The 21,941-nt window shown below is 42.8% G+C and overlaps 1 protein-coding gene across 1 annotated transcript in view; it reads left to right on the forward strand.

Annotated features, from left to right (window-relative positions):
- sfswap (splicing factor SWAP) overlaps positions 1-21,941 on the forward strand; it is a 75,827-nt gene that overhangs the window by 448 nt on the left and 53,438 nt on the right. The window contains exons 2-7 of the mRNA XM_063210210.1: positions 1,480-1,643; positions 12,485-12,616; positions 14,751-14,824; positions 15,502-15,727; positions 17,549-17,646; positions 18,662-18,899. Of these exons, the coding sequence (XP_063066280.1) occupies positions 1,480-1,643; positions 12,485-12,616; positions 14,751-14,824; positions 15,502-15,727; positions 17,549-17,646; positions 18,662-18,899 (932 nt within the window). The remainder of the gene's footprint in view (positions 1-1,479; positions 1,644-12,484; positions 12,617-14,750; positions 14,825-15,501; positions 15,728-17,548; positions 17,647-18,661; positions 18,900-21,941) is intronic.

Raw genomic sequence — 21,941 nt, forward strand, 5'->3', positions numbered from 1 at the left:
GCCTGCTAAAGTTAGCGCAAGCAGAAACAGAGACCCAGAGACTGCGTCCCTTTTTAGGGCTTTAACACAGCTTCGCTTCCAGATGGAAGAAGACGAAGAAGCAGCTGCATAGTTTAATATGATTTGAAACATTAAGGCAAGATGCAGTGTCCTCCCACAAAGACAAGCTGTTATTCAGGTTGGGTTACTCTGTGCCACACCAGTTACCTACAGACCATTTGGAAAAGCTTAGGGAGTGGGCTACACCTAGTGCACTCCCTGGACACAATTTGAAATGAATACACAATTAACGTAGAGCTCTAATGTCAAGCATGTCCCTAGTGCAGCTATTCTACTGTCCTCTGCAAGGGAGTCCACTTGCATCTTGTCTCATGGACGGAATTTGCTCTGGTTGTAGCTACACGGAACACAGTGTTATTATGCTTTTTGCAAAGCTTGCACGCTTGAGCTGTCAACCACAGCAAAATCCATTACAGAAGGACGCTACTGATGTGAAGCCCACGTATGAACTAAGGTGGCTCCTTTATAATATGCACTTTATTTTTAACCAATTAGAGAAACTGCCTCTTACTCTGACACAGTTACACACACACACTCACTCACACACACTTACTCAACTTTGAATGGACACATTGCTGTCAAATGAGGAAAAAATATAGAATGATGACGACTTGAAATAGGAGCCACCTTAGTCAGCGTTGGGCTGTTTCCTGTTCCAAATGTGTATGTGTGTGTCTCTCTTATCACGTAACCAGACCTTATTTCCTCAGCAAGTATGGCTTAAGGGGTCCGTCCGGCCCCCGATTTGCCACCCCATCCTCGCACTCTTCTCCAAGAGCACTGGATCAGAGAGGTGGATTAAAGAAGCGAACACAGGAAAATTTCGTCCATTTGGGTTCTTGCGGATAGGTATTTATGTGCTCGGGCTTGTGTGGATGTTACTTCTTTTTGTTTCTAACAGAAATAAAACAGACAAAAATGAACAGATTGTTAGCTGTCTCAAGCTGTACAGGGGTGGAATGTGTTTTTTGAACCATGTTAAGGTAAGAGGTGAGACGTTTTTTTGTTCTTTTGTTTTTGTTTTGTTCTTCATATCTGTATTTAGGATCAGGGAAACTGACAAGCAAAACATATTTTTTGGGATTGTAGTCAATTTCTAAAGAGAAAGAGAGCAAGTTTGCCTCTGTGCTGCATCATCAAAATTCTTCAGTAAGGCTTCTTGCCTTCACTTCACACAGGAATTTATACTGTCTGTGCTCTGCAGTGTTGAAGCAAAAACAATGTTTTGTAAGAAAAGAAAAAAACAGTAGCTTTGTTTTCTTTTCTTTTCACTTTTCTCCCATCCGGTCATTTTGTGCAAGACTGAACACTTCTCATTTTGTAGGGTCACCCAGTGTGGTGAGTATGTTCTGTTCTGTGTGCTTGGTTGGGACACCGAGTCCGCTTCCCGTCTCTCTAATGCTGGTCCTCGTATTGCAGGTATGACGGGCGCGGTCACTTGCATGACCTCTCTGACTACGATGCGGACTCCTGGAACAGAGACTACCAGCTGTCGGAGGAGGAGGCCAGGATCGAGGCCCTGTGCGATGAGGAGCGCTACCTGGCCCTCTACACCGACCTGCTGGAGGAGGAGGCCCGGCAAGGTGAGTCAGCAATGCACGTCACATCAGGACCTTATTGACCCATTTTAGCCTAAGCCCTTTTTGGGAAAAGTTGTTCTCTGCCTATTAAATCTAAATATCTCAGCCTCCGAAGCACATAAAAACATGAGATTAATTGCATTTAAAAGCTAGAACCCTCATTTTGCATGGTATTTGTTCATTCAGCTCTAACATGCCCACATTCTCAATAAGAAAAACGCAAATCTCAAGAGCCTGAATGCAGCGCACTATACCTCACTGGTGCCCCCTTTATTAACAATATTTGTGAAGTTTGTGTCTTTTGGTGCCCTCTCACTGGCAAAACAAGAATGGTTGGTGCCCCTGGGCACTGTGCTGCTGGCCCTTATGGATAATCCATCTCTGGTCACATTCATTGTTCACTGCCAAACATTTATTTACTTAGTTAAGTAACAGTACACGGTACGGTCAGCGGCATGATGTAGGGATGGTTTCCAAGTCAAGTCAAGTCAGCTTTTATTGTCAGTTTCTTCATATGCACAGGTCATACAAGGAAATTGAAATTACGTACGATAGAGAGAGGGGTCGCTGTGTCTGTGCGCGTCGCCACCGGAAATATTTCTTAATCATGTGACGGTGCAGCAGAACAGTAATTACAGGCTTTCCGTTTCAAGTGGAAAGGGAAGGTCTCATTGCTCGGGCTTTCCTGTAATATAGTGAAATACCTAGCAGTTAAGATGGGAAGAGGTGCCTGGCCCTCTACATCGACCTTCTGGAGGAGGTGACATGGCAAGGTGAGCTAGGGAGCAAATGGGAAGGAATGCATTTTTTAGTAACATGGGAATTAGAAACCAGGGACTGTCCTCGGAACAGTGTAGGGTTAGTTACAGGTGCGCAGTAGTAACTACCTACATGCCTTCCACTGTTACAAGTGGAAGTAAAGGTTCTCAGTGGTCAAACTTTCCTAAAAAAGAGTGAAATCCCAAGTAGTTAAGATAAGATGCATGGTTCTCTACTGGGCAGTCATAGGTAAGCTGTTGGGGCATCAGCCTTGAAGCCCAAATGTTACCGGTTCAACTCCCTATCCGCCAGGTTGGTGGAGGGAGTAATTAACCAGTGCTCTCCCCCCATCCTCCACCATAACTGAGGTACCCTGAGCATGGTACCGTCCCGTCGCACTGCTCCCTTGGGGCGCCATTGGGGGCTGCCCCTTTGCAAAGTTGAGGCATGAATGCAATTTTGTGTGTGCAGTGTGCTGTGGAGTGCTGTGTCACAATGACGATGGGAGTTGGGAGTTTCCCAGGTGGGCTTTCATTTCCCTTTAAGCTCTGTGGGTCAAGAATATCTGGTAGGGGTGGGCGATATGACGATATTATATCGTGAATCGCGATATTGAGTAAAATATCGTCTCGAATCTGCCAAAGTGGAGAAATCGTATAGATCGTCTTGCAGTGAAGATGTTTATTATCAGTATCAGAGTGACGTTTTCTCACTTGTGTTGTTGTCTTCACTTTATTCTTTACATTATTGTATTCCACTTGTATACTTTATGAGAGTGTCATCAGTGTGTTAACATTTTATTGACTGCAAATTACAAATTGCAAGTATATGAAAGTTGTTTTTTGTTGTTTTTATTTTTTGGATGGAAGATCGTGATAAAAAAATCGATATCGTGATTTCATGTTAAAAAATCGTGATACAACATTTTTGCCATATCGCCCACCCCTAATATCTGGCTCCCTACACCGACCCTCTGGTGTAGGAGGCCACACAAGGTGAGCTGGCATCAGCAAACAAGGGAGAGAGTGGGAAGGAATCATACATGGGATTTTTTTTTTATTAATTTGGAGGTATTCATTTTCCGACCTCAAAATCATGTAAAAAACCCCGACCTGTTACCATATTAATACAGTGTGGTGTGATATTTCCCTGCTTTTGCCAGTCACAGACTTGGATGAGTTCAATATTTCTGTACAGCAGTGGTCTCCAAATGTCAGCCCGCGGGCCAGTTCCGGCCAGGGCATGGCAAACATTAGGCCCGTCATGAGGTTGGAGCAAATTAAAACGTATATATGTGCTATCTGTGGCCATATGGGCAGATGATTTGTTTGGCCCTCAGCCTCATTTGTGCTACATTATTTGGCCCTTTGTTCCTTGTCTTTCTCAGCCATGGCTGACATTGGGGTCTGCATTAGATATCCCCTTCCCAGCTTCTTTCTGAAGTTATGAGTGGGAAGGGTTTTGAGTGGTTTTAAAACTGTCCTGTCATAAAGAGGTCTTCAAAAAGAGGGTGAAATGCCTATCAGTTAAAGCAGTGGTTTTCAAAGTGGGGAACGGGGACACCTGGGGGGCCGCGAGGGGGTGCTAGGGGGTCCGTGGCAAGTAAACAAAATAGGCTTGGCATTATTCCCATTAGTTAAGAACTGCATTGCATTGTTTTATATATCCAAGTGGGGCACTAAGTAACAGCCATAGACTATGTGAAAGGGAATGCACAGGAAAATAGTGAGACACGAGCACGACCCGTAAGAGGAGCCTTGGCTGAAATGTACTGGTATATGGGGGGCCTTGCCATGGTAAAGATTGGGAACTGCTGAGTTAAAGGATTGTCTCAACTTCAGGATTGCGGGTTCACGGTACTTCAGCAACACAGCATAGGAATTATGATCATGGTCACTCACTGCTCTCTGGCATTGATGATGTGGCTCCAGCCTGTGTGGGTTTTTGTGGAGTCGTTGTTGTTGTTTGCCCTGTTCCATAATGTATCAGAAAACCATTTTGCAATTTCAAATGGATGTTTGCTTGTTTTAAAAAAAAAGCATTGCATTACACTTGACATTTCATGCAGCACATTTTTTTTTTAAACAAAGTTGCTATTTTTAGTACAGGGTATTGGTTACAGTGCCTGCAACTAGGTGTAAATAATAATAGTCTTGAGAACATATGGAGAAATTGTAAGGTATCAAGGGAATTATTACCAACTCATTTAGATTTTTTTTTCATCCTTTTCTGGTGGCGCTTTGAATGCTCATAAGATCTGTCCAGAACTCTCCCATTACACAACATGTGCCATGGTCTTTACCTGCAATCCAGCATCCATCATTCATTAAGGAAAACACTACTAATGTAATCCAATATATCTACTGTCACATTAAATGCTACCTTGCACTCATTTCTCAATACATATGGCTAATTCAGTTATTTTAACTTGAGTAGAGTGGAAATTAACTATGACATGTATTATGGGCCTATAATGTCCCCTCCATTATTTCCTCATTTTTTTGCAATTACCCGGCCTTTTGTAAATGTACATCTGCCTCTCTGACCACAAATCAGCATTTTTATGGCAGTAGCGAAAGGCAGGCTTTTATTCTGGTGAGGTCAAAACAGGCTTCTTTTTATTCACGTAAGCGAACTGTAAAATGTTGGATTTCCATTTAATAGTTTCGCCAACTTGCACGTCAGTGGGATCAGAATTAATCACTCTCAATATTATGAATTATGAAGCCTTGAAGGTTGTCCTCAACCTTTGGATTAGAAGTGCGTCTGTTTGTTTTTAAAGTAAGCCATTAGTGGTTTGTGACACACTATTACTCAATAGTGCATTAACTGTTCTCAATCATTGCCAAAAAGTTCAGACTGAAAATAACAAAATGGGAGATTTAAAAAAAAATTGTTTGCAGCGCATCCTGATCTCGCAGAATTCCGTGAAATGAACACGGACCTTTGGGGCACAAAATCTGTGTCACCTTCACAGATTTTTCCAAAATACTGTGCCCCTTGACACGGAATTGTTTTCCATAATGGACACATGGAAGTGCTTTATTTCCACAGCTCTATGTTTCCAGAGTTTTGGGTTTTCTCAGGACTTTTCTAATTTCAAAGATTTTTTTCTCAAGAAACATTTCTTACTGACAGGTTGGGGTTAGGGATTGTTTTGGTCTAGGCACAGCTAGTATTTTTTTCGTTTATTACATGAATTTGATAGCCTATCGACTAAATGGAAAAGGTATTTCTCAAAAACACGTCTTTACTGACAGATTAAGGTTAGGGATTGTTTTAGTCAGGGCACAACTTAAATTGTTATGGCATTCTTTTGTTTAGTATTAGAATTTGGTATCTGTTTTTTTAATGATAGACTTGACATAGTGCTGTGGGAATATAGAAAGCACTTCCGGCACTCAATCACAGAAAGCACTTCTGTGACCAGTGGCACGGAATTTAGACAAAACCGCTGAATTTGTCTCCCAAATATCCGTGTCCATTCCACATAATTCTGAGAGATCAGGCTGTGCAGCGAGGTGTTTTTGTGTGGAAGGCTTGAGAGTGGCAGCCCGCCTGCTTGTTTTGATGGTTGTGTGAAGCACTGATATTTGAGGGAGGGATACAAGGGCCCTTCAGTCAGCATACGCCAAGTGGAGCCATCAATGGGGCTCTCGTCGTGTACCATAGCTCTCTTTGACTCATGTTTGTCTAATGCAGTGGTTCTCAACCTTTTTTGAGCAAACGCCCCCCTTGACTTCGTCATAAGCCTGCCAATGCCCCTTTGCCTCATCATAAACCTGCCAATGCAACGCCCCTAAGGCCTCTGTAATGCCCCCTGAGGGCTGTTGCCCCCTGTTGAGAAAAACTCCTCTAATGCTTTTGTCAGGGATCACCGAGGCAAAAGGATGCACTGTAAGTGGGACAACTTCAAAGGTTTTATGGCCTTTTGTGGTAACTGAAGGGAGCAAGTGAAGGGGTCTAGTGAGTACCTCATCTTTATTGTTTGATGATTTACTAGTTGATCTCTAGCCTGATGCATCGACCACTTTCACATCGCCTCACATCGTTCATACAAAGCATCAGAAACTTCTGCATTGCCATTCGTCTTTAGGTCCTACATCAATGTCAGCTTGTTTGAATCTGACATTGACACTGCCAGGTAGGTGGGGAGAATGAATCCGTGCCTGCCCTGGCTCTGCCCACCGTGTCCTCTTTCAGGTGCACTGTTTCCAGTGTGGCCAAAGGTAGATACGTAGTAGATATTTACCTTATGCTGTTCCTTCAAGCTTGGTAATTGCTTGGGCTGCCCACCTGCTGTTGATTTCTTCAGATATACATCGGTTCTGCATTTTTGTTTTCTCCTCACTGCGCAAAACTAGCTGCACACAACTCAACCTCTGATTGTTGGAAACCGCTGTCGGTCAAAAAATTAGCTCTCGTGGTTGGCTGCCAGTGTCTTATCCCTCCTCACAACATTGTATTTACAAACACTGTCAACCCATGTATTCACTGCAGCAGAAGGTCGTTTCTGTTTATTTATGTATCAACTCTTGTGTTTTTCCCTTATTGTGGCAAACACAGTGGGCACAAAGGGTAAATAATTGCGATTGGGAGAATTTGAGGTTGTTATCACTGCATCTTAACTAGGGGTGGGCATAGATTATTTTTTTAAATCTAGATTAATCTCACTGTAATTATGAAATTAATCTAGATTAATCTAGATTAATCTATATCAAAATGGCTCATTCAGAATAGGCATGATAGCGAAATAATGCCGAAAAAAACCTTGGGGTTTCTTAAGACAGATGGCGCATTAGACCAGAGCTCATCTTTTTTTCCAAAATGCATCTCATCTTCAAAAAATGGTCATGTTGATACTTGGAGATGAAAAAATCACAGCAATATGTTATAAGATACTGAAATTTCAAAATGAACAGCGCTATAAGTTGTAGAGGCAAATACAGATAAATCTATCAAACATTTAGACTATTTAAACAATATTACCTCAACAATTCAGCATTTCATTTCTGAGAGAGAGAGAGAGAGAGAGAGAGAGAGAGAGAGAGAGAGAGAGAGAGAGAGAGAGAGAGAGAGAGAGAGAGAGAGAGAGAGAATATCTGCCACTGACTGTTAAAAGGAGCAGCAGCTCCTTTAAGAGAGGGAGGAGCTCTGCGCGTATAGGCACAGCAGCCCTCAGCAGAGCCAGGCTACTGGATATGCCTATCTAGAACCTAAAGCACTGGCACACGGGGATTTGACAGTTGTTCTCAGAGTTAGAATGCTAGATGAGTTACAACTCGACATGAATTCAGTTTGGGAAAAAAAAGAGTCAAGCGCGACACCCGCGTGGTTTATTACCGTCGGACATGAGAATATCTCACTGAATCGCAAATGTGCGCGATTGCAACAAACATTCAGCGAGAGTAGATATTGACAGTTTCAGTTTGACAATCTTCAAAATGCACAGGACTATCACACGGAATGTTTTGCAATTATAGCACAGGCAAGATTTCTGGAAGTTGTTTATGTATTCTATGCAATGCGTGAGGAAATGTAGACGGGCTGGTAGCTTCTCACACAATGTCTCTCTATGCTTCACCTCAAACAATAACGTCTCTTTAGTCTACCACTTATGAAAAAGCACTCAAACAACAACTACCACGGCAGAGGGATTAATGTTTTCAACTGCAAACATTTCATATTTAGTAGGTCTGCTGAAACAACAGGTGGAGAGAGGAGAAGCGACTGGAGCTGACTGGAGCGCAGTCTAAAAGCGTCTGTCAATTAAACGCTATGGTGACGTGCATACCCAAACTCCAAACCTATATTTTGAGAATAGATTAACGTGCGATATTTTCTTTCTCGCGCGACAAGAGTCTCACATTATCGCAGCACGTTAACGCCGATAACGGCCCACCACTAATCTTAACACATTCAACACCAGCCGTTTTTTGGAATTTAGCTGTAGACTCCCAGCCAATTTCAGCCACCGAATATTTTGTCTTCAACCCACAGACACATGTCAGGGCTTGTTCGAAAGCCCAAAAACTCAGCTGTCTGTATATTTTTACGGTTTGTTTCTAGCTTATTCGATTCCGAAGTTATTCCACTTTACGAGCACTGGTTTAGGTAAATATAGCGTTTTTCAACATTCGAACTTAGATAAAGCCTTTTTTGTCACGGGTGCGCTCTGACTCTCCGAGTTTAAATTGCGGGTCTAAATGCATTTTCACGCCCGAAGAACAACTCCAGTAGCTTCCAAGTAAACAATTTCAATGCAAAAATCACCTGGTCAGGCTATTGTTCAGAGCCACATCATCGGAAATGCTAGCTAGCTAATGTCACTTGACTGGCAGTTTTCATTCTGTAGATAAAAGTAGACGTGCCAAAGTACTCACCCAAAATTAGGTTACTTCCTGCTGTGTTGCATTCTGTTTTTCATTACAACCTTCCATTTCCTAGGAAGTAAATGGAGACGTGACGTGACGTGATCAGGAAGTGGTTTGATTCGCTATAATAAAACTAAAATACTGTGTGTAATAAAATGCACAGATGATGAAATATCCAGATCCTAACTTTGTAGGAGTTTTGACTTTGTAGGTGTTTTCATGATCTTTTTCAGTTCTGTCGATCACATTATTATGAAAGTCACACAGAATGTGCATTAGAATGTGTAGATTCAGAATCCAATGAAAAAAACGTAAAAACGTAATTTTATGGTTTGGGAGCCAACGCATGGGAGGCAAAACGTATTTTTATGTGACTTGGTAGTGAATGTGTTAATTAGTAGGGTAAGAGTCCATAGTGATGAAATGAGTTATTGTATAATGCAGCTGACCATTAAAACTGGGCTCAGTGTCAGTGGAGATTAATGGGGGGATGAATGGTTTTCCTATTGCTGAGCAGCAGGGTTGGGCATCAGTCGTCATGGTGATTTTCCCACAGTTTAAGAGTACTCACCGTACAGCAGGGTTGGGCATCAGTCGTCATGGTGATTTTCCCACAGTTTAAGAGTACTCACCGTACAGCTCACTAGTCACTAAGGGAATAGCGGCATTTGGAGAGGTCGTGATGGGGTTATATGGAATGGACCTATTATGCTCATGAGGCTGGGTACGTGTGCTTTTTACTGTTGGAGATCTTGAGTCCCTTTTTTGGGAACTTTTGAGTGAAAATGATAATCTATAATCTTTCTCGGACAGTGAAATACTTACACAGCAAAATGCACTCCCTCAAGCAGAGATAACGCAGACTCCATCCCACATAGCCATAGTGTCCTTCAGGCAGATGCTCGGCCCTGTTTGTTATCAGCAGGCCCTCCCATCATCACTCTTCATTAAGAATGGCCAAAGCGTAATAAACCATATTGATTATGCTAAGTGCGCCTTTGTCCTTATTGTTCTCTCGTACCAAAAATGCCTCTCAGTGACTGAGCATGTAATCAGGAATGGCTCTGCGGTGGTGGGTGTGATGCAGCATATTTATGACAATGTCCATCATTTGTACACTCATGTCTATTTAATGCTCCCCAATGATCTAATGATTGTAGAGGTGGGAGATTCTCTTCTAGGGAAGCACATGTCAAGACAGAGAAATGTGGAGGAGATTTCTTGCTCTCCCACATACCCACTACCAGGGCTCTAAATTAACTTTTTCCACCACCAGCCAATTTGGCTAGTAGACATTTTTTCTTGCTAGCCAAATGGAAGGTCAACTAGCCATTTTTTTCTCACCAAAATAAACCATGCGTTAATTATGTTGCTTTTAATTATTTTATTAAACTAGGCTATGTCCTCAACACAGATAAACAATATAAATATTATACTCAATATAATTCAGTCTATTCTATAATTATTTAGTAATTATATTTGTATTACCTGCATTTCATTATTTTTCATTCCCTTTCCATAAACTGCACAGACAGCCAAACACTAGCCTATTACCTCACACACCATCACCCAAACCTCATACAGTATAGGCACAAACACAGCATGCCTTCAACACTAATGTCACACACATACCAGACTTTCAACATACACTAGCCAAACACACACACAACCAAACACTGCAAAACCACATATCCCCTACACAGCATCACTTCACACACAGTGGGCCAAATACCATGGACAATGCACAGAAGACAGGTGAAGGGGAGAAGAGATGAAGGGAGGAGAAGGACAGGAGACACCCGCGCGCGCGCACACACACACACACACCTACACAGTGCGTGAATGATGTCTGCATTGTGTGTATATGCTGCTGCTGCGTGACACCTTCAAGTTCCTCCAGGTCAAATTAATATTAGGTTTACTTACGATGCGCTTGGAATGACAATTACCGTTACGCTATGTCAACTAGATATCCAATAACACCACGGACACCACGCACCAGGCTACCACACACCAGGCTACTTTGTTACTTTCGTCGCTAGTTTTCGTTATATTTTTTTTCACTTACTCGTATATCCATGTCAAACTCGTGCAGGGTCTTTGCGATGGCGTGGGCGTTATTAGGAAACGACAACTCCATCGTTTGTAGTTGCGAGGACCTCGCAAATATCAGACGGCTTCTGACGGCAACGACACTGTTTTGACAGACAGCTGTCCTGTCCCTTCACTCACTCACGCCGTTTTCGCTCCATCAATACTCTATTTCACCGTCACAACAGTTATGCTGCTATTACTTGCATTCATCGACACATAACCGTGATTTAACCACTGCCACATTATTTTTCATCTGACAAACCTACGAAACCAAAGTAATCGGCGCTAGTCCGCTCATTGAACATATTTTATTAACACTAGTTCGAGCGGCGCGCGGGTATCAAACACGCAGCCAATGGATGCGAGGCTGCCTTATTGTGATTAACAGTCAGCCAATGGGTGTGGGCTACATCATGACGGTAGGACTAATGTTCATGGGTAATGTAGGCAACGTTTTAACGCTCATCAGACGGCAGCTACAGATCTGTGCGGGCAGCTGTTTAACGTTCAGTCGGGCGCGCGCTACCGGCCAATTTGGCTAGTGGATGATTTTTTCTACCAGCCAAAATGATTTTTCACCCGCATTTGGCGTGTTGGCGTGCGTTAATTTAGAGCCCTGCCCACTACACAGTCTTGACAAGAAGTCAGCCCTGGGCATAGCAGAGGTGGGTGGGTGATGCGTCGGCCTCCCAATGCCCATCACTATGCCATCATTCAGAACAGAAGTGTCCATATCTCCTGAGGAGAGTGCACAAAAACCCTGCCGTGTTACCAGAGATGGGAGATTATTCCTGTATTCTTTTTTGTGTTACTGTGCGCACATAAAGACGTGCTCATTTAAATGATCAAACATGTAGCATTGTCTTTTGCTTTTTAGGTGAAACTACCCGAGGTAGTTCAATGGCAGTCGATGTTAAATTCTGCACATCATAGCTTTCTAATTGTAATCAAATATTAAACACTGTACTGCAGGCAAGTTATATGAAGTATTTCCCTAGTATTGACCGATGTCACCATTTAATGAATCGTTAATAAAACAATTTGAGATGATTTAATATGCTAGTATCACATGCAGAGAAAACGAAACAAAAATCCATGTTCATATAAGATCATCTAAGGTAGAAACTAATAGGATTTATTTTACTCCATGAGTTGGTAGGCCACACAACCACCCACCATTTCCCTTGATCTGTCTGGTTTTAATACCAACAGCCATTTTACTTAATCAGCTATTACAGAAGCACTTGGCCCTGTTTGGTAGGCCATGCAGAGAAGTTGAAAGATGACGTATGCTCAGTGAAGATACTTGAGTCTCTCTTTTCTTCCTTCCAAATTTCACTGTAACCAGTCAGTAACCTGTGAGGCTGGATCAGAAGACGTTTAGTAATTTAGCATCATAAGCCATTTGCTTTGCAGAAGAGTAAATCCCACGTCTAAAAGACAGAGCCAAGTCGGTTTACTTTTGTCTTAATCCTCTTAATCTATTTGTTTGGGATGATATGTGTTTGTTTTAACCACTGTGAAAGGATTACCGCACAGGTGTTCCTCTTGCCTCACAGAGATAATGTTGCCACAAGAAGGTGCTCACTCTGTTTTTGTGTGTGTTTGTGATTACAGAGGAGGAGTACAAGCGACTTAGCGAGGCGCTGGCAGACGAAGGCACTTACACCGCGGTGGGCTATCGGTACAGCGCAGACTACTACGACCCCTCACAGCCCACTGAAGAAGAGGAGGCCAACAAGGAGGCTGGTGAGAGACGACACAATACACATGCCCACACATACACGTGTAATCCTCCAAATGACTTGAGTGCACAATAGTCTCATACACTCAATGGCTAAATACACCTCACATTGCGTTGAAGCAAAATGGGATAATGACTTCCAAAATTGGATTGTTTGAGGATTTATTTGGGTCTGTTAGCCGTTACCGTTCTGTCCTGCCCATCAGAACTTTATCAGACTCTATCAGAGCATTCCACCCAAAGATGGTAGATTAGTAGATCAGAGTAAAACAATTCAAGCCCATGCATTTCCTGGATCCATGTGATGTCACGTGAACGCCCCTTTAGGAGTCCAGCAATTAGGAGACCTTTTGAAGGCTTTAGGTTGAGAATAAATGGAGTTCCCTTGGCACTGTAGATAGCGGTAGCACACATCTTATGCAAGCCGTCACCAAACGCCACAGTATCTCCCCTTTGGATACTTCGAGCACACATTGGGTGGACAGAGTTTGAGTCATTTTACTGTAATCTACTCTCTGTGTTCCACCTACAGCCTCTCTCCTTGCGTCCTCAGTTTCTCTCCTCCATCCCTATCCTATCCATCAACATTTTCTCCCCTCCATTCTTCCTATTCTACCCTGCTCCATTGCTCAGTTTGACTTCTGTCCACAGCCAACACCAACACCACCATCAACAACTCTCCAATGATCCACCCTTTGGGTCATTTTCTGTTATTGAGCGGCTGCTTCACAAAGCCCAGGGCTATAGTGGCAGTAAAAGTATTTTGGAAACAAAACACAACAAACTGTAGACCTGTTCTCTTCTTTGCCAAGATAACGGGCAGCTGATTGCTGACTTGACCAAGGATCAATTGTGAAGCCTTTTAACTGGGCCAAAGCACAAGTCCTTTGCCATTATTAGTGAGCCGTGACGTTGACACTTAGAGGACACTTTAAAAACTTCTAAAGCTCTAGATTCTGACTTTAAATGACTTGCTCTGAAAGGTGACTGCATAGTATTGTAAGTTGTACTTCAGTTGAACCTGCTCAGTTCTTCCCAGCTCTGCACTTCAATTGATCCAGCCTATTCTTTATTGGGCTAGTTAAAATACTATTTTAATTCCTATATTTTTCACCAACTGTTTTAGGGCATTGTTCAGTGGTGAAGCAGCAGAAGCGAAACTTGTGCAGCGACTGGCTGAATAAAACGTTTCTTGAATCCCACAAAATAGGCCTTTATGTTTCCTTGTCCTGTCGCAGTTGGTACGCTAGTGTTCATCTAAAGCGTCACATTTATCTCACTGCCTCTGCTAAGTGTGTATCCCGCCACAGGTGGTCTTGAAACACAAGCTCTGAATTGATTGGCACTGTAGCTATCAGCAGCAGGTCTTTGGATCGTTAGCAATCGCCGACAGCCCTAAAGCAGTGCCACACGCAGGGGCATTTCAGAAGCTGATTGAATCAGCTCTCGCATAACCGAGCAGCCGTCAGTGTGTGGTTTGGGGATGGATGCAAATGCTGGGGTTGTGGTGGGGCGAGGGGAAGGGAAGGAGGGGTGAAGGGAGGGAGGGAGAAGGAAAGATGTGCACAGGAAAGATGAAAAGAGATTAAATACATTGCAGGGGAAAAGAGCGATATCCAGAGTACAGTTTTTGTTTTTTGTTTTGCCAAATCAGGTGCTGATTCATGCCCTTCTACTTCTGGACCATGGGTCAAAACTCACTAAAATTTTGAATGGAAGTGAATGGAGCGAGTCAGCCTAAATCTTTCTTCAGTCCATTTCACTTGTGTTCTGGATTTCACATATGATGGCAGTGCATTTTAACCCATTTTGTCCTAAGCCCTTTTTGGGAAAGGGTGCCCTCTGCCTATTAAATCCTAAATATCTCAGCCTCCGAAGCTCATACAAACATAAGATGAGTTACATTTAAAAGTTAGGACCCTCAGTTTGCCTTAGAATGTGTTCATCCAGCTCTAACTTACCCACATTTTTAATAAAACAGCTCAAATCTCAAAATCCTGAATGCAGCGTATATGTGTTTCCAGGACACAGTGGGTTAAATCACTGCTGTTGATTTTCCTCCCTTGCAACTTGGAGTACTGATTATTTGGTCATATTTTGTTGTGCCCTTTCTACACCCCTACCTACCACGCCCTACAGGAGCAGAAGCGGACGATGCAGAGGAACCCTTTGTGGCACCCCCAGGCCTCAACATCCCGTCTGATATGGAACTGGTACGTGAAGGAGTCAAGAAATGTCCTCACATTCACATGATTCATAATTATTACATTATTAACTTGCATTGCATTTGGCAAACGTTTTTTTTTTTTTTAAACCAAAACGACATCGAATCAGTGACATAATCATAGGCAACATCATTAGTACATATGCAGTGCACAGGAAATATACAGAACAAGTGCAGAAGCAAAGTAGGGTTAGGTTTTTTATCATGTATTTATTTTAGTTTTTTTTAAAAAGTAAAGTAGAGTACACACACACACACACACACACACACACACACACACACACACACACACACACACACACACACACACACACACACACCGCACGCACGCGCGCGCAAAGCAGAGGCTGGAATATCAGGTGCTGACATGCAACAAGCTCAGCTCTGTGGCACACAAAGACATGGCCTTGGGTAGAGAGTTCTCATAGATGAAAATGTAGACACTTTCAGAAGACACACAAGAGAGGAGTTGTGCCTGACTCATGTCAAAGAGTGTGGCCTGGGACTAAGGCAGCTCAAGCATTAGTGAAGTAGACGGTCACAAAAGAGGAGAGTCTTTACTTGCTTCTTGAGGGCAGAAAGATGATGTGCCTAGTCTTGCTACCTCCGCATAATGGGGCTTATAGACAACTCTGTAACCTCAACTGTCTTGCTCTTCTTCCACAGCCGGCTACGATAAAGACGCACGCCATCATCGAGCGCACGGCCAACTTCGTGAGCAAGCAGGGCGCCCAGTTCGAGGTTGTGCTGAAGTTCAAGCAAGCAAAGAACTCGCAGTTCGACTTCCTGCGTTTCGACCACTACCTGAACCCCTACTACAAACACATCCTGAAGGCCATGAAAGAGAACCGCTACACGCCCATCTCTGAAAGCCAGCCAGCTCAGCAGCAGGGTGAGGATTTCAATTTTCAAGTTTCAGAATCGTTTTTGTTTTCAATTCGCTTCAATTTGCCTTTGGCTAAGCCCCGCCCTCTTTAGATAAACTTTCAATGCTGAGATATCAACGTGATTTATGCAGTGACTGCAAATCGCAGCAGTTATTCACTCCTAATTAAAAAAAACTCCATTCATAGTATTGTGAATTCAAGTTTTTATTTCCTGAACTGTCATGCATCACAGCTGTTAAACTGTTAGTATTATGGGCTCTCATATTCTCACCTGGGTATCGATAGGCATTGTAACCAGAATCATGGTAAGCTAACTCGCATATCTTTGAGCCCTGACTCAAATTTGCTAGATGAAAACAAAATCACACAACGTGATGGCTGTAGTCATCTTCAAAGCTACCACATCAATGTGTAACATTAACGTTTGGCGTTTATATCTTCAGTAGCCTAATAAAATCACGTCCGTCAGCTGCTAGTCAAAACAATCTGTGAGCGATAGCCTAGTTTGCTAGCGGTGTGTCTTCATTAATTGACCGTAATATGACCGTAATATCTTGTTAAACCGACTTGAAAACATACGATTTCTGCATTGAGTTCAACGGAGCGCTGTCAAACTCTCCGAGGTCTCTCCGACCTCGTCCCTTTGCTGCGCTATGATTGGTCAAATAGCATTTTAGGGCGGGCCTTAGCCAAAGGCGAATTGAACCCGATTCGTTCTGATTTTCCGATTTGATCTGATTTCGATTCGATCCGGGAGTTAATGTTATTAAAAACATAGGCTATTTGAGCTGTTTCCTTCATTTCATGACTAGAGAAGCGATATATTAAATATAGCATTATATCAATAATGCAAATCTAAGTATTTGGTAGTTACTGATGGCTGGATGACTGATGAGAAGGTTAACTGGAGGGGGGAGGGGATTAATAATAACAATAAATAATAGTTATTATTAAAATAGTAGATCTTTGGACGCACAAATCGGAAATTAATGAGCGAATCGATTTAAATCAGTGTTTTCAACACAGCTCTAATACAGACGCATGTATAACCCTCACATGCACACTCATACGTCTGTAGACACCCAAAAACACGTGCACTGTGCACATGAAAGCATGCACATACATGCACCCATGCCCCTACAACATATTCTGGCACTTTCTATTCCATCTTTATTATGACTCACTTAGCAGTGTATCATGCTGACAATGATCTCTGAGGTCTTCAAATATTGAGTTCCCCATAACTTAATTCACACCATGTCTTTACCGTACATGTGTGCATACACAACGTACACACACACACACCCTCACTTTTTCGTGCGCACTCACGCACACACACACACACACACATGCACACGCTGACATTGGCATTGATGAGAGACCTCTGTGGTCTTCTAATGTTGATCTCCCCATACATTTATTCAGTTTCTTTTTTTTCTACAAGTGCACACCTTCAGACCTTTAAGGCATCCTGAGATGTTATCAATCTGTAATGTGGATAAATGTTCTTCCTTGCTGCCTGAAACAGAACTGTTACTTTTGAGTGAGTAGTGGTGTGTGCTCTTTTTTGTTGTTGCAAGGAAATGATTAGTGGGCATGTTGATCATTACAAATCTGATGATATCTATCGGTCTGTTTTCTTTTTTAGTCTGCTCTTACACACACACACACACACACACACACACACACACACACACACACACACACACACACACACACACACACACACACACACACACACACACACACACACACACACACACACACACACACACACACACACACACACAACCACTCATCCACCTTTCTGCATGCTTAATCTGCAGAGGACGAGGACGACTCTGACGATGATGGCGATGGAAGTTATCTGCATCCGAGCCTCATGGCGCCTAAGAAGTGCTCCCGGCTGGAGGAACTGATAAAGGTATCAGCACAACTCAGCTTCACTCTCCTCTCTTTCTCTCTCTTGCTCTCTTGCTCTCTCTCTCCTTGCTCTCGATCCATCCCTCACTGGAGAAATTCCAATATGCGGACTTGCATCCTCCACTTGTGCTTGTGGCCTCGTACCAGGAAGTAATACGTTGTGATGACGACATCGCTGACAACAGCATTGTATTTCAATATCTTGCAAAAGCTCAATTGTAAAGTCATTTTCTCATTTGCAAACTGGATGGTGAATAGTCCCCCAAAAGTTGTTGTGGCTTGGCTGACAGCGGGGAAACTTAATTGTTTTCTCCACGGAGGCGGGGCGTCAGCAAAACACAAGGCCACAAGCACAAGTGGAGGAAGGGAGTGTACATATTGCAATGCACCCACTGTCTCCCCCTGTCCAAGGTCAGATATGGCCTAATTATGCCCACCCTGTTGGCACCTCCGCGTGCCCTGAATTAGAAATAGGCTCTTGGCCACTGCTGCTGTGCAGATCTTGATGTCTTGCTATCCCTTTTCATACACAAAGTCAACCACCCTTGAAGGCACAGTATCGTCTAATTGAACATAAACACACATGCACTGCACAAACAATACTAAGAAAGCCTTTTATCATTGTGTTAATCTGTGTCCAAGTCATTTCCTTGATGAGGGCGAGAAAAACTTGCAAGGAGGTTGCTCAGGTCCTTGGTAGAACTAGGGTTTGGTGATGTACTGTATGTGGAAAATCTATGATAATCAGGCATGGGGAACTGGGAACTATATCTCCCTGATACAATATGTCACAGCTGTTAAACTCTGCCTGCAGGTTCTGTATCTAAGATGTCTCAAACTGGTACTGCCAATACCATTTAGGGAGTTTGGCCTTTTGTCAGCTGCAAGTCTCTTTCTCATTGTGCTTCCACAGGTTTTGAAAGTCTTTTTTTACCTGAGGGCAACCATAAAGGAACTGGAAGGACACAGTCAGTTTTATTTCACGCTGTTAATGGCTGCTTGTGCTCTCTCTTCAGCCCCTGAGGGTCATCGACCCAGACCACCCGCTGGCAGCGCTGGTCCGCAAAACCAAGCTGGAGAGGAATGGGGCTGCTGCTGCTGCTGCTGCTGCTGCTGCTGCTGCTGCTGCTGCCGCTGCCACGGCTGTTGGCTCTCCTGCTGCTCCTGCTACCCCAGAGCCACCCCCCCAGCCTGAGGAGGAACCAGGCCCCCCTGTAGTCATCTCTGCACCGCCTGTGCAGTACAACACTGACCGTGAGTAGTTAGACTTCATATCACTCAGCACTTCCTTTTTCCTGTTCTACTTTTTCCACTTTCAAATGGGACCTTCGTACACAGAAAGCAAAAAAAAGAACATTTCAGTAGTTTGGATGAACAGGAGATGGCTAATGGCAAATAAAATAGTGTTTGCTAATATTTTGTGCTGCATGAAGGTCACAGTACAACTTTTATCAATAAAATAGTTTTCCTTTAGCCTGCCAGAGATTTTACAGCCACTTTTGTCTTCTACGGTACATGGCGCTATGACTTCCAGATAATGGAGTCTGGCCATTTCAACTTGCTGTCCAAGCCAAGGCTGTCCTGCTGAAAAGCTGCTCAAAGTAATTGGAGATGACACTGAAAGCCAACAACAACAACAACAACAAACTAATTGCAGTATTCTGTTTCGGGAGTAGGATCTTAACTCTGCCTACAAGCATTAGGCATTCACTAACCACATTAAATTCCACAAGTTGTTGAGTTCTATGATGATGCCTCTGCGTGTTCATATGTGTGCTTTCACACAGCTAAGTGCTATCCAGTCCGTGCAACCCTGACACCCCTGCTTACTCTGTATTCTTTCAGTGAACCCTGATCTCCCAAACTGGTGATTGGCTAGCTCACAATGCCTTGCTCATACCTCATCATGCCATCCCTCAGTGTTTTTCCATTTTAAAAGAACTTAACTGCCATTGCATGGGCATTAGCCTTAGCCTGCATTTATTTATTTAGCAAAAGTGTGTCTTGTCCTAAGAAGGACGGTCATATGAATCCAATGCTCAGTGTATCACATTTATTTGAGCATGACTTTTGGTTTTGTAATTGAATGGGGTTATTTTCACTTTAGTGCTGCACTAGCAACTGAAGGAGATGCCATTGCATAGACTGTGGATGCTGTCCTTGAAGTGGAGTGAATGGTACAAAGCCGTGTCTAGATGCCTTAGACATGATGGTATTTGCTGGACTGAGTTTTGAGAAAAAGGCATTCAAAGTATTGGTATTCGGTTGGATACATAGCAATATCGCTAAAACTGGACACATTTGGACTGTAAGGCTGCAAGGCTTTTTCACAAGATAAATAAGGTGTTATGAAGACCGTTTTCAGTCTATACTCAGTTTTGACAAAACATGTAGTTACTACACTTTGCCTGTTAACAGCAGAATAGAGGACCAAATCCCCTTTTCATGTATGAAAAATGCAATTTTCCCAGTCATAATGAATGCTTAGAATTTAATGATGGTTGTTTATTTGTGGAAACAGTAACATTTGTGAATGGGCAGCATGAGTTCTGGAAATTAACTGCTGGTTGTAATTATTTCTGGAAACAGTAACATTTGTGAATGTGCAGCATGAATTCTGGAAATTAACTGCGAGTACTAAAAATATTACATAGACATTGCACCTTTAAACCGGAATTGTACCCACAAGTAGAGCTGTCTGTCAAGAGATTCAGAGAAAAGGAAGGAGGAACCTTGTCATCACAATCACTCTGTTGTGAGCAGTAAGGACAGGTAGTGTGTTGGCAAAGAATGATGTATGAAGACAAATGATCATTTATTTGGGCAAATTCACAACATTGAACTTTGTCAAATAAATTGCTGTCAGTGCATATCTGCATGATGGTGCTGCTCTCATGCATTCCTTTATTTTCTTTTTTTTAATCTTCAGTGTGCGTTAACGTATTTTCTCAAGTTATTATGCAGGTTTGTTTGTGCTTAGGTCAGATGACTCCATAATGCGTTCTATTTTCCACTTCATAGTTTTTGGCTTTTCAGTTGCCCTCCATTTAAAGGGCTGGGCCAGATGAAGCATCATTTTTATTTGTTTTGAGGCTTAGATATAAAAATGGTTAAACCTCTATAAAATAAACCTGGGAAATAAGGGGCCAGATAAACCTGGGAAATAGGGGGCAAATAGGTGTGTTTGGCATAAAAAACACAGAATGCACAGCACTGGAAAATATTTCAATTACAAGGGAAATTGGCGCTCCTAGAGTCTGCCGACAAGTCTGTGTCCCATTAATTTTTTAAAAATCAGAAAATGCCAACTTCCTCCAGTATCCTAATGTACTCAAACTGACCATGGTCTCTGGTATGCACTAAATACCACCACAACCATAGTACGAAAACATCCCTGTACTCCTTTAAGCCTGCTCCTTGCTAAAAAAAAGCTTAGCCATTACCACTCACTTGCCCGTGAGTTTAGCATTGGTCCATGCCCCTGCTTGTCTGTCTAACTCTTCTGGGCCAGACCAGAGGTTTCAATCACTTGAAAACCCTCAAGTCACTTCAAAGGGAAAAACGTTCTCCATGCTCAAGCCGTCTGCATTGCACGTCATCGTCCCTTGGTCTGACGGTGGCTTCGCCACACAAATTCCGTGGAATTGGGAGGATCAAAGTAGGAAGGATCAAAGTTTAAGGCATTCCATATAAAGACATATCCTCCCTGTGTGATCATGCAGCTTAGCAGACACAGAGGCATCAGATTGCTCCTCTGTGAGATCTTAATTCCTGTTGGAAGTTCACCAAACGCATTTCTTGGCACCAACCGAAAAAGTTTTGCATTATTGATGATGTACAGACTTTTCAAGGCTTAGACCACTTTGGTTTGTGTGGTTAGGTGTAACTTACTTTAGTTCAATAGTTAGCGTTTGGACATTTCCCTCCCTTTCTGAAACACCACTGAAACATGTAATGTGTAATAGTAGAAAAAACATTAGTTCTTCTGCAAGCTGTACAAGCAGTGACCTCCAATGTTGGAGTGGATTTCATTTTTCTCTTTTTTGAGGACGAGGTCATGGCCCTTCTTAGTCGCAGCTAATTAAATTCTTCTAATTGAATTCTTCTCCATAACTTAAATGTTTGTTTATTTCTTCATTCCAACCCACTGGATGGAGTGAAGAATAATGTGCTGTGAAATGGACGGTCACGGTCACGCTCTACAAATACCAGTCTTGAGGAGGTGAATCTTGACATAGAGCTCAGAAGTGGGCAGTGCCACACAGGGATCACACTGCGTTAGCTATACATGACAGG

Source organism: Engraulis encrasicolus, chromosome 11 (assembly GCF_034702125.1).
Source record: "Engraulis encrasicolus isolate BLACKSEA-1 chromosome 11, IST_EnEncr_1.0, whole genome shotgun sequence".
Lineage (NCBI taxonomy): Eukaryota > Metazoa > Chordata > Actinopteri > Clupeiformes > Engraulidae > Engraulis > Engraulis encrasicolus.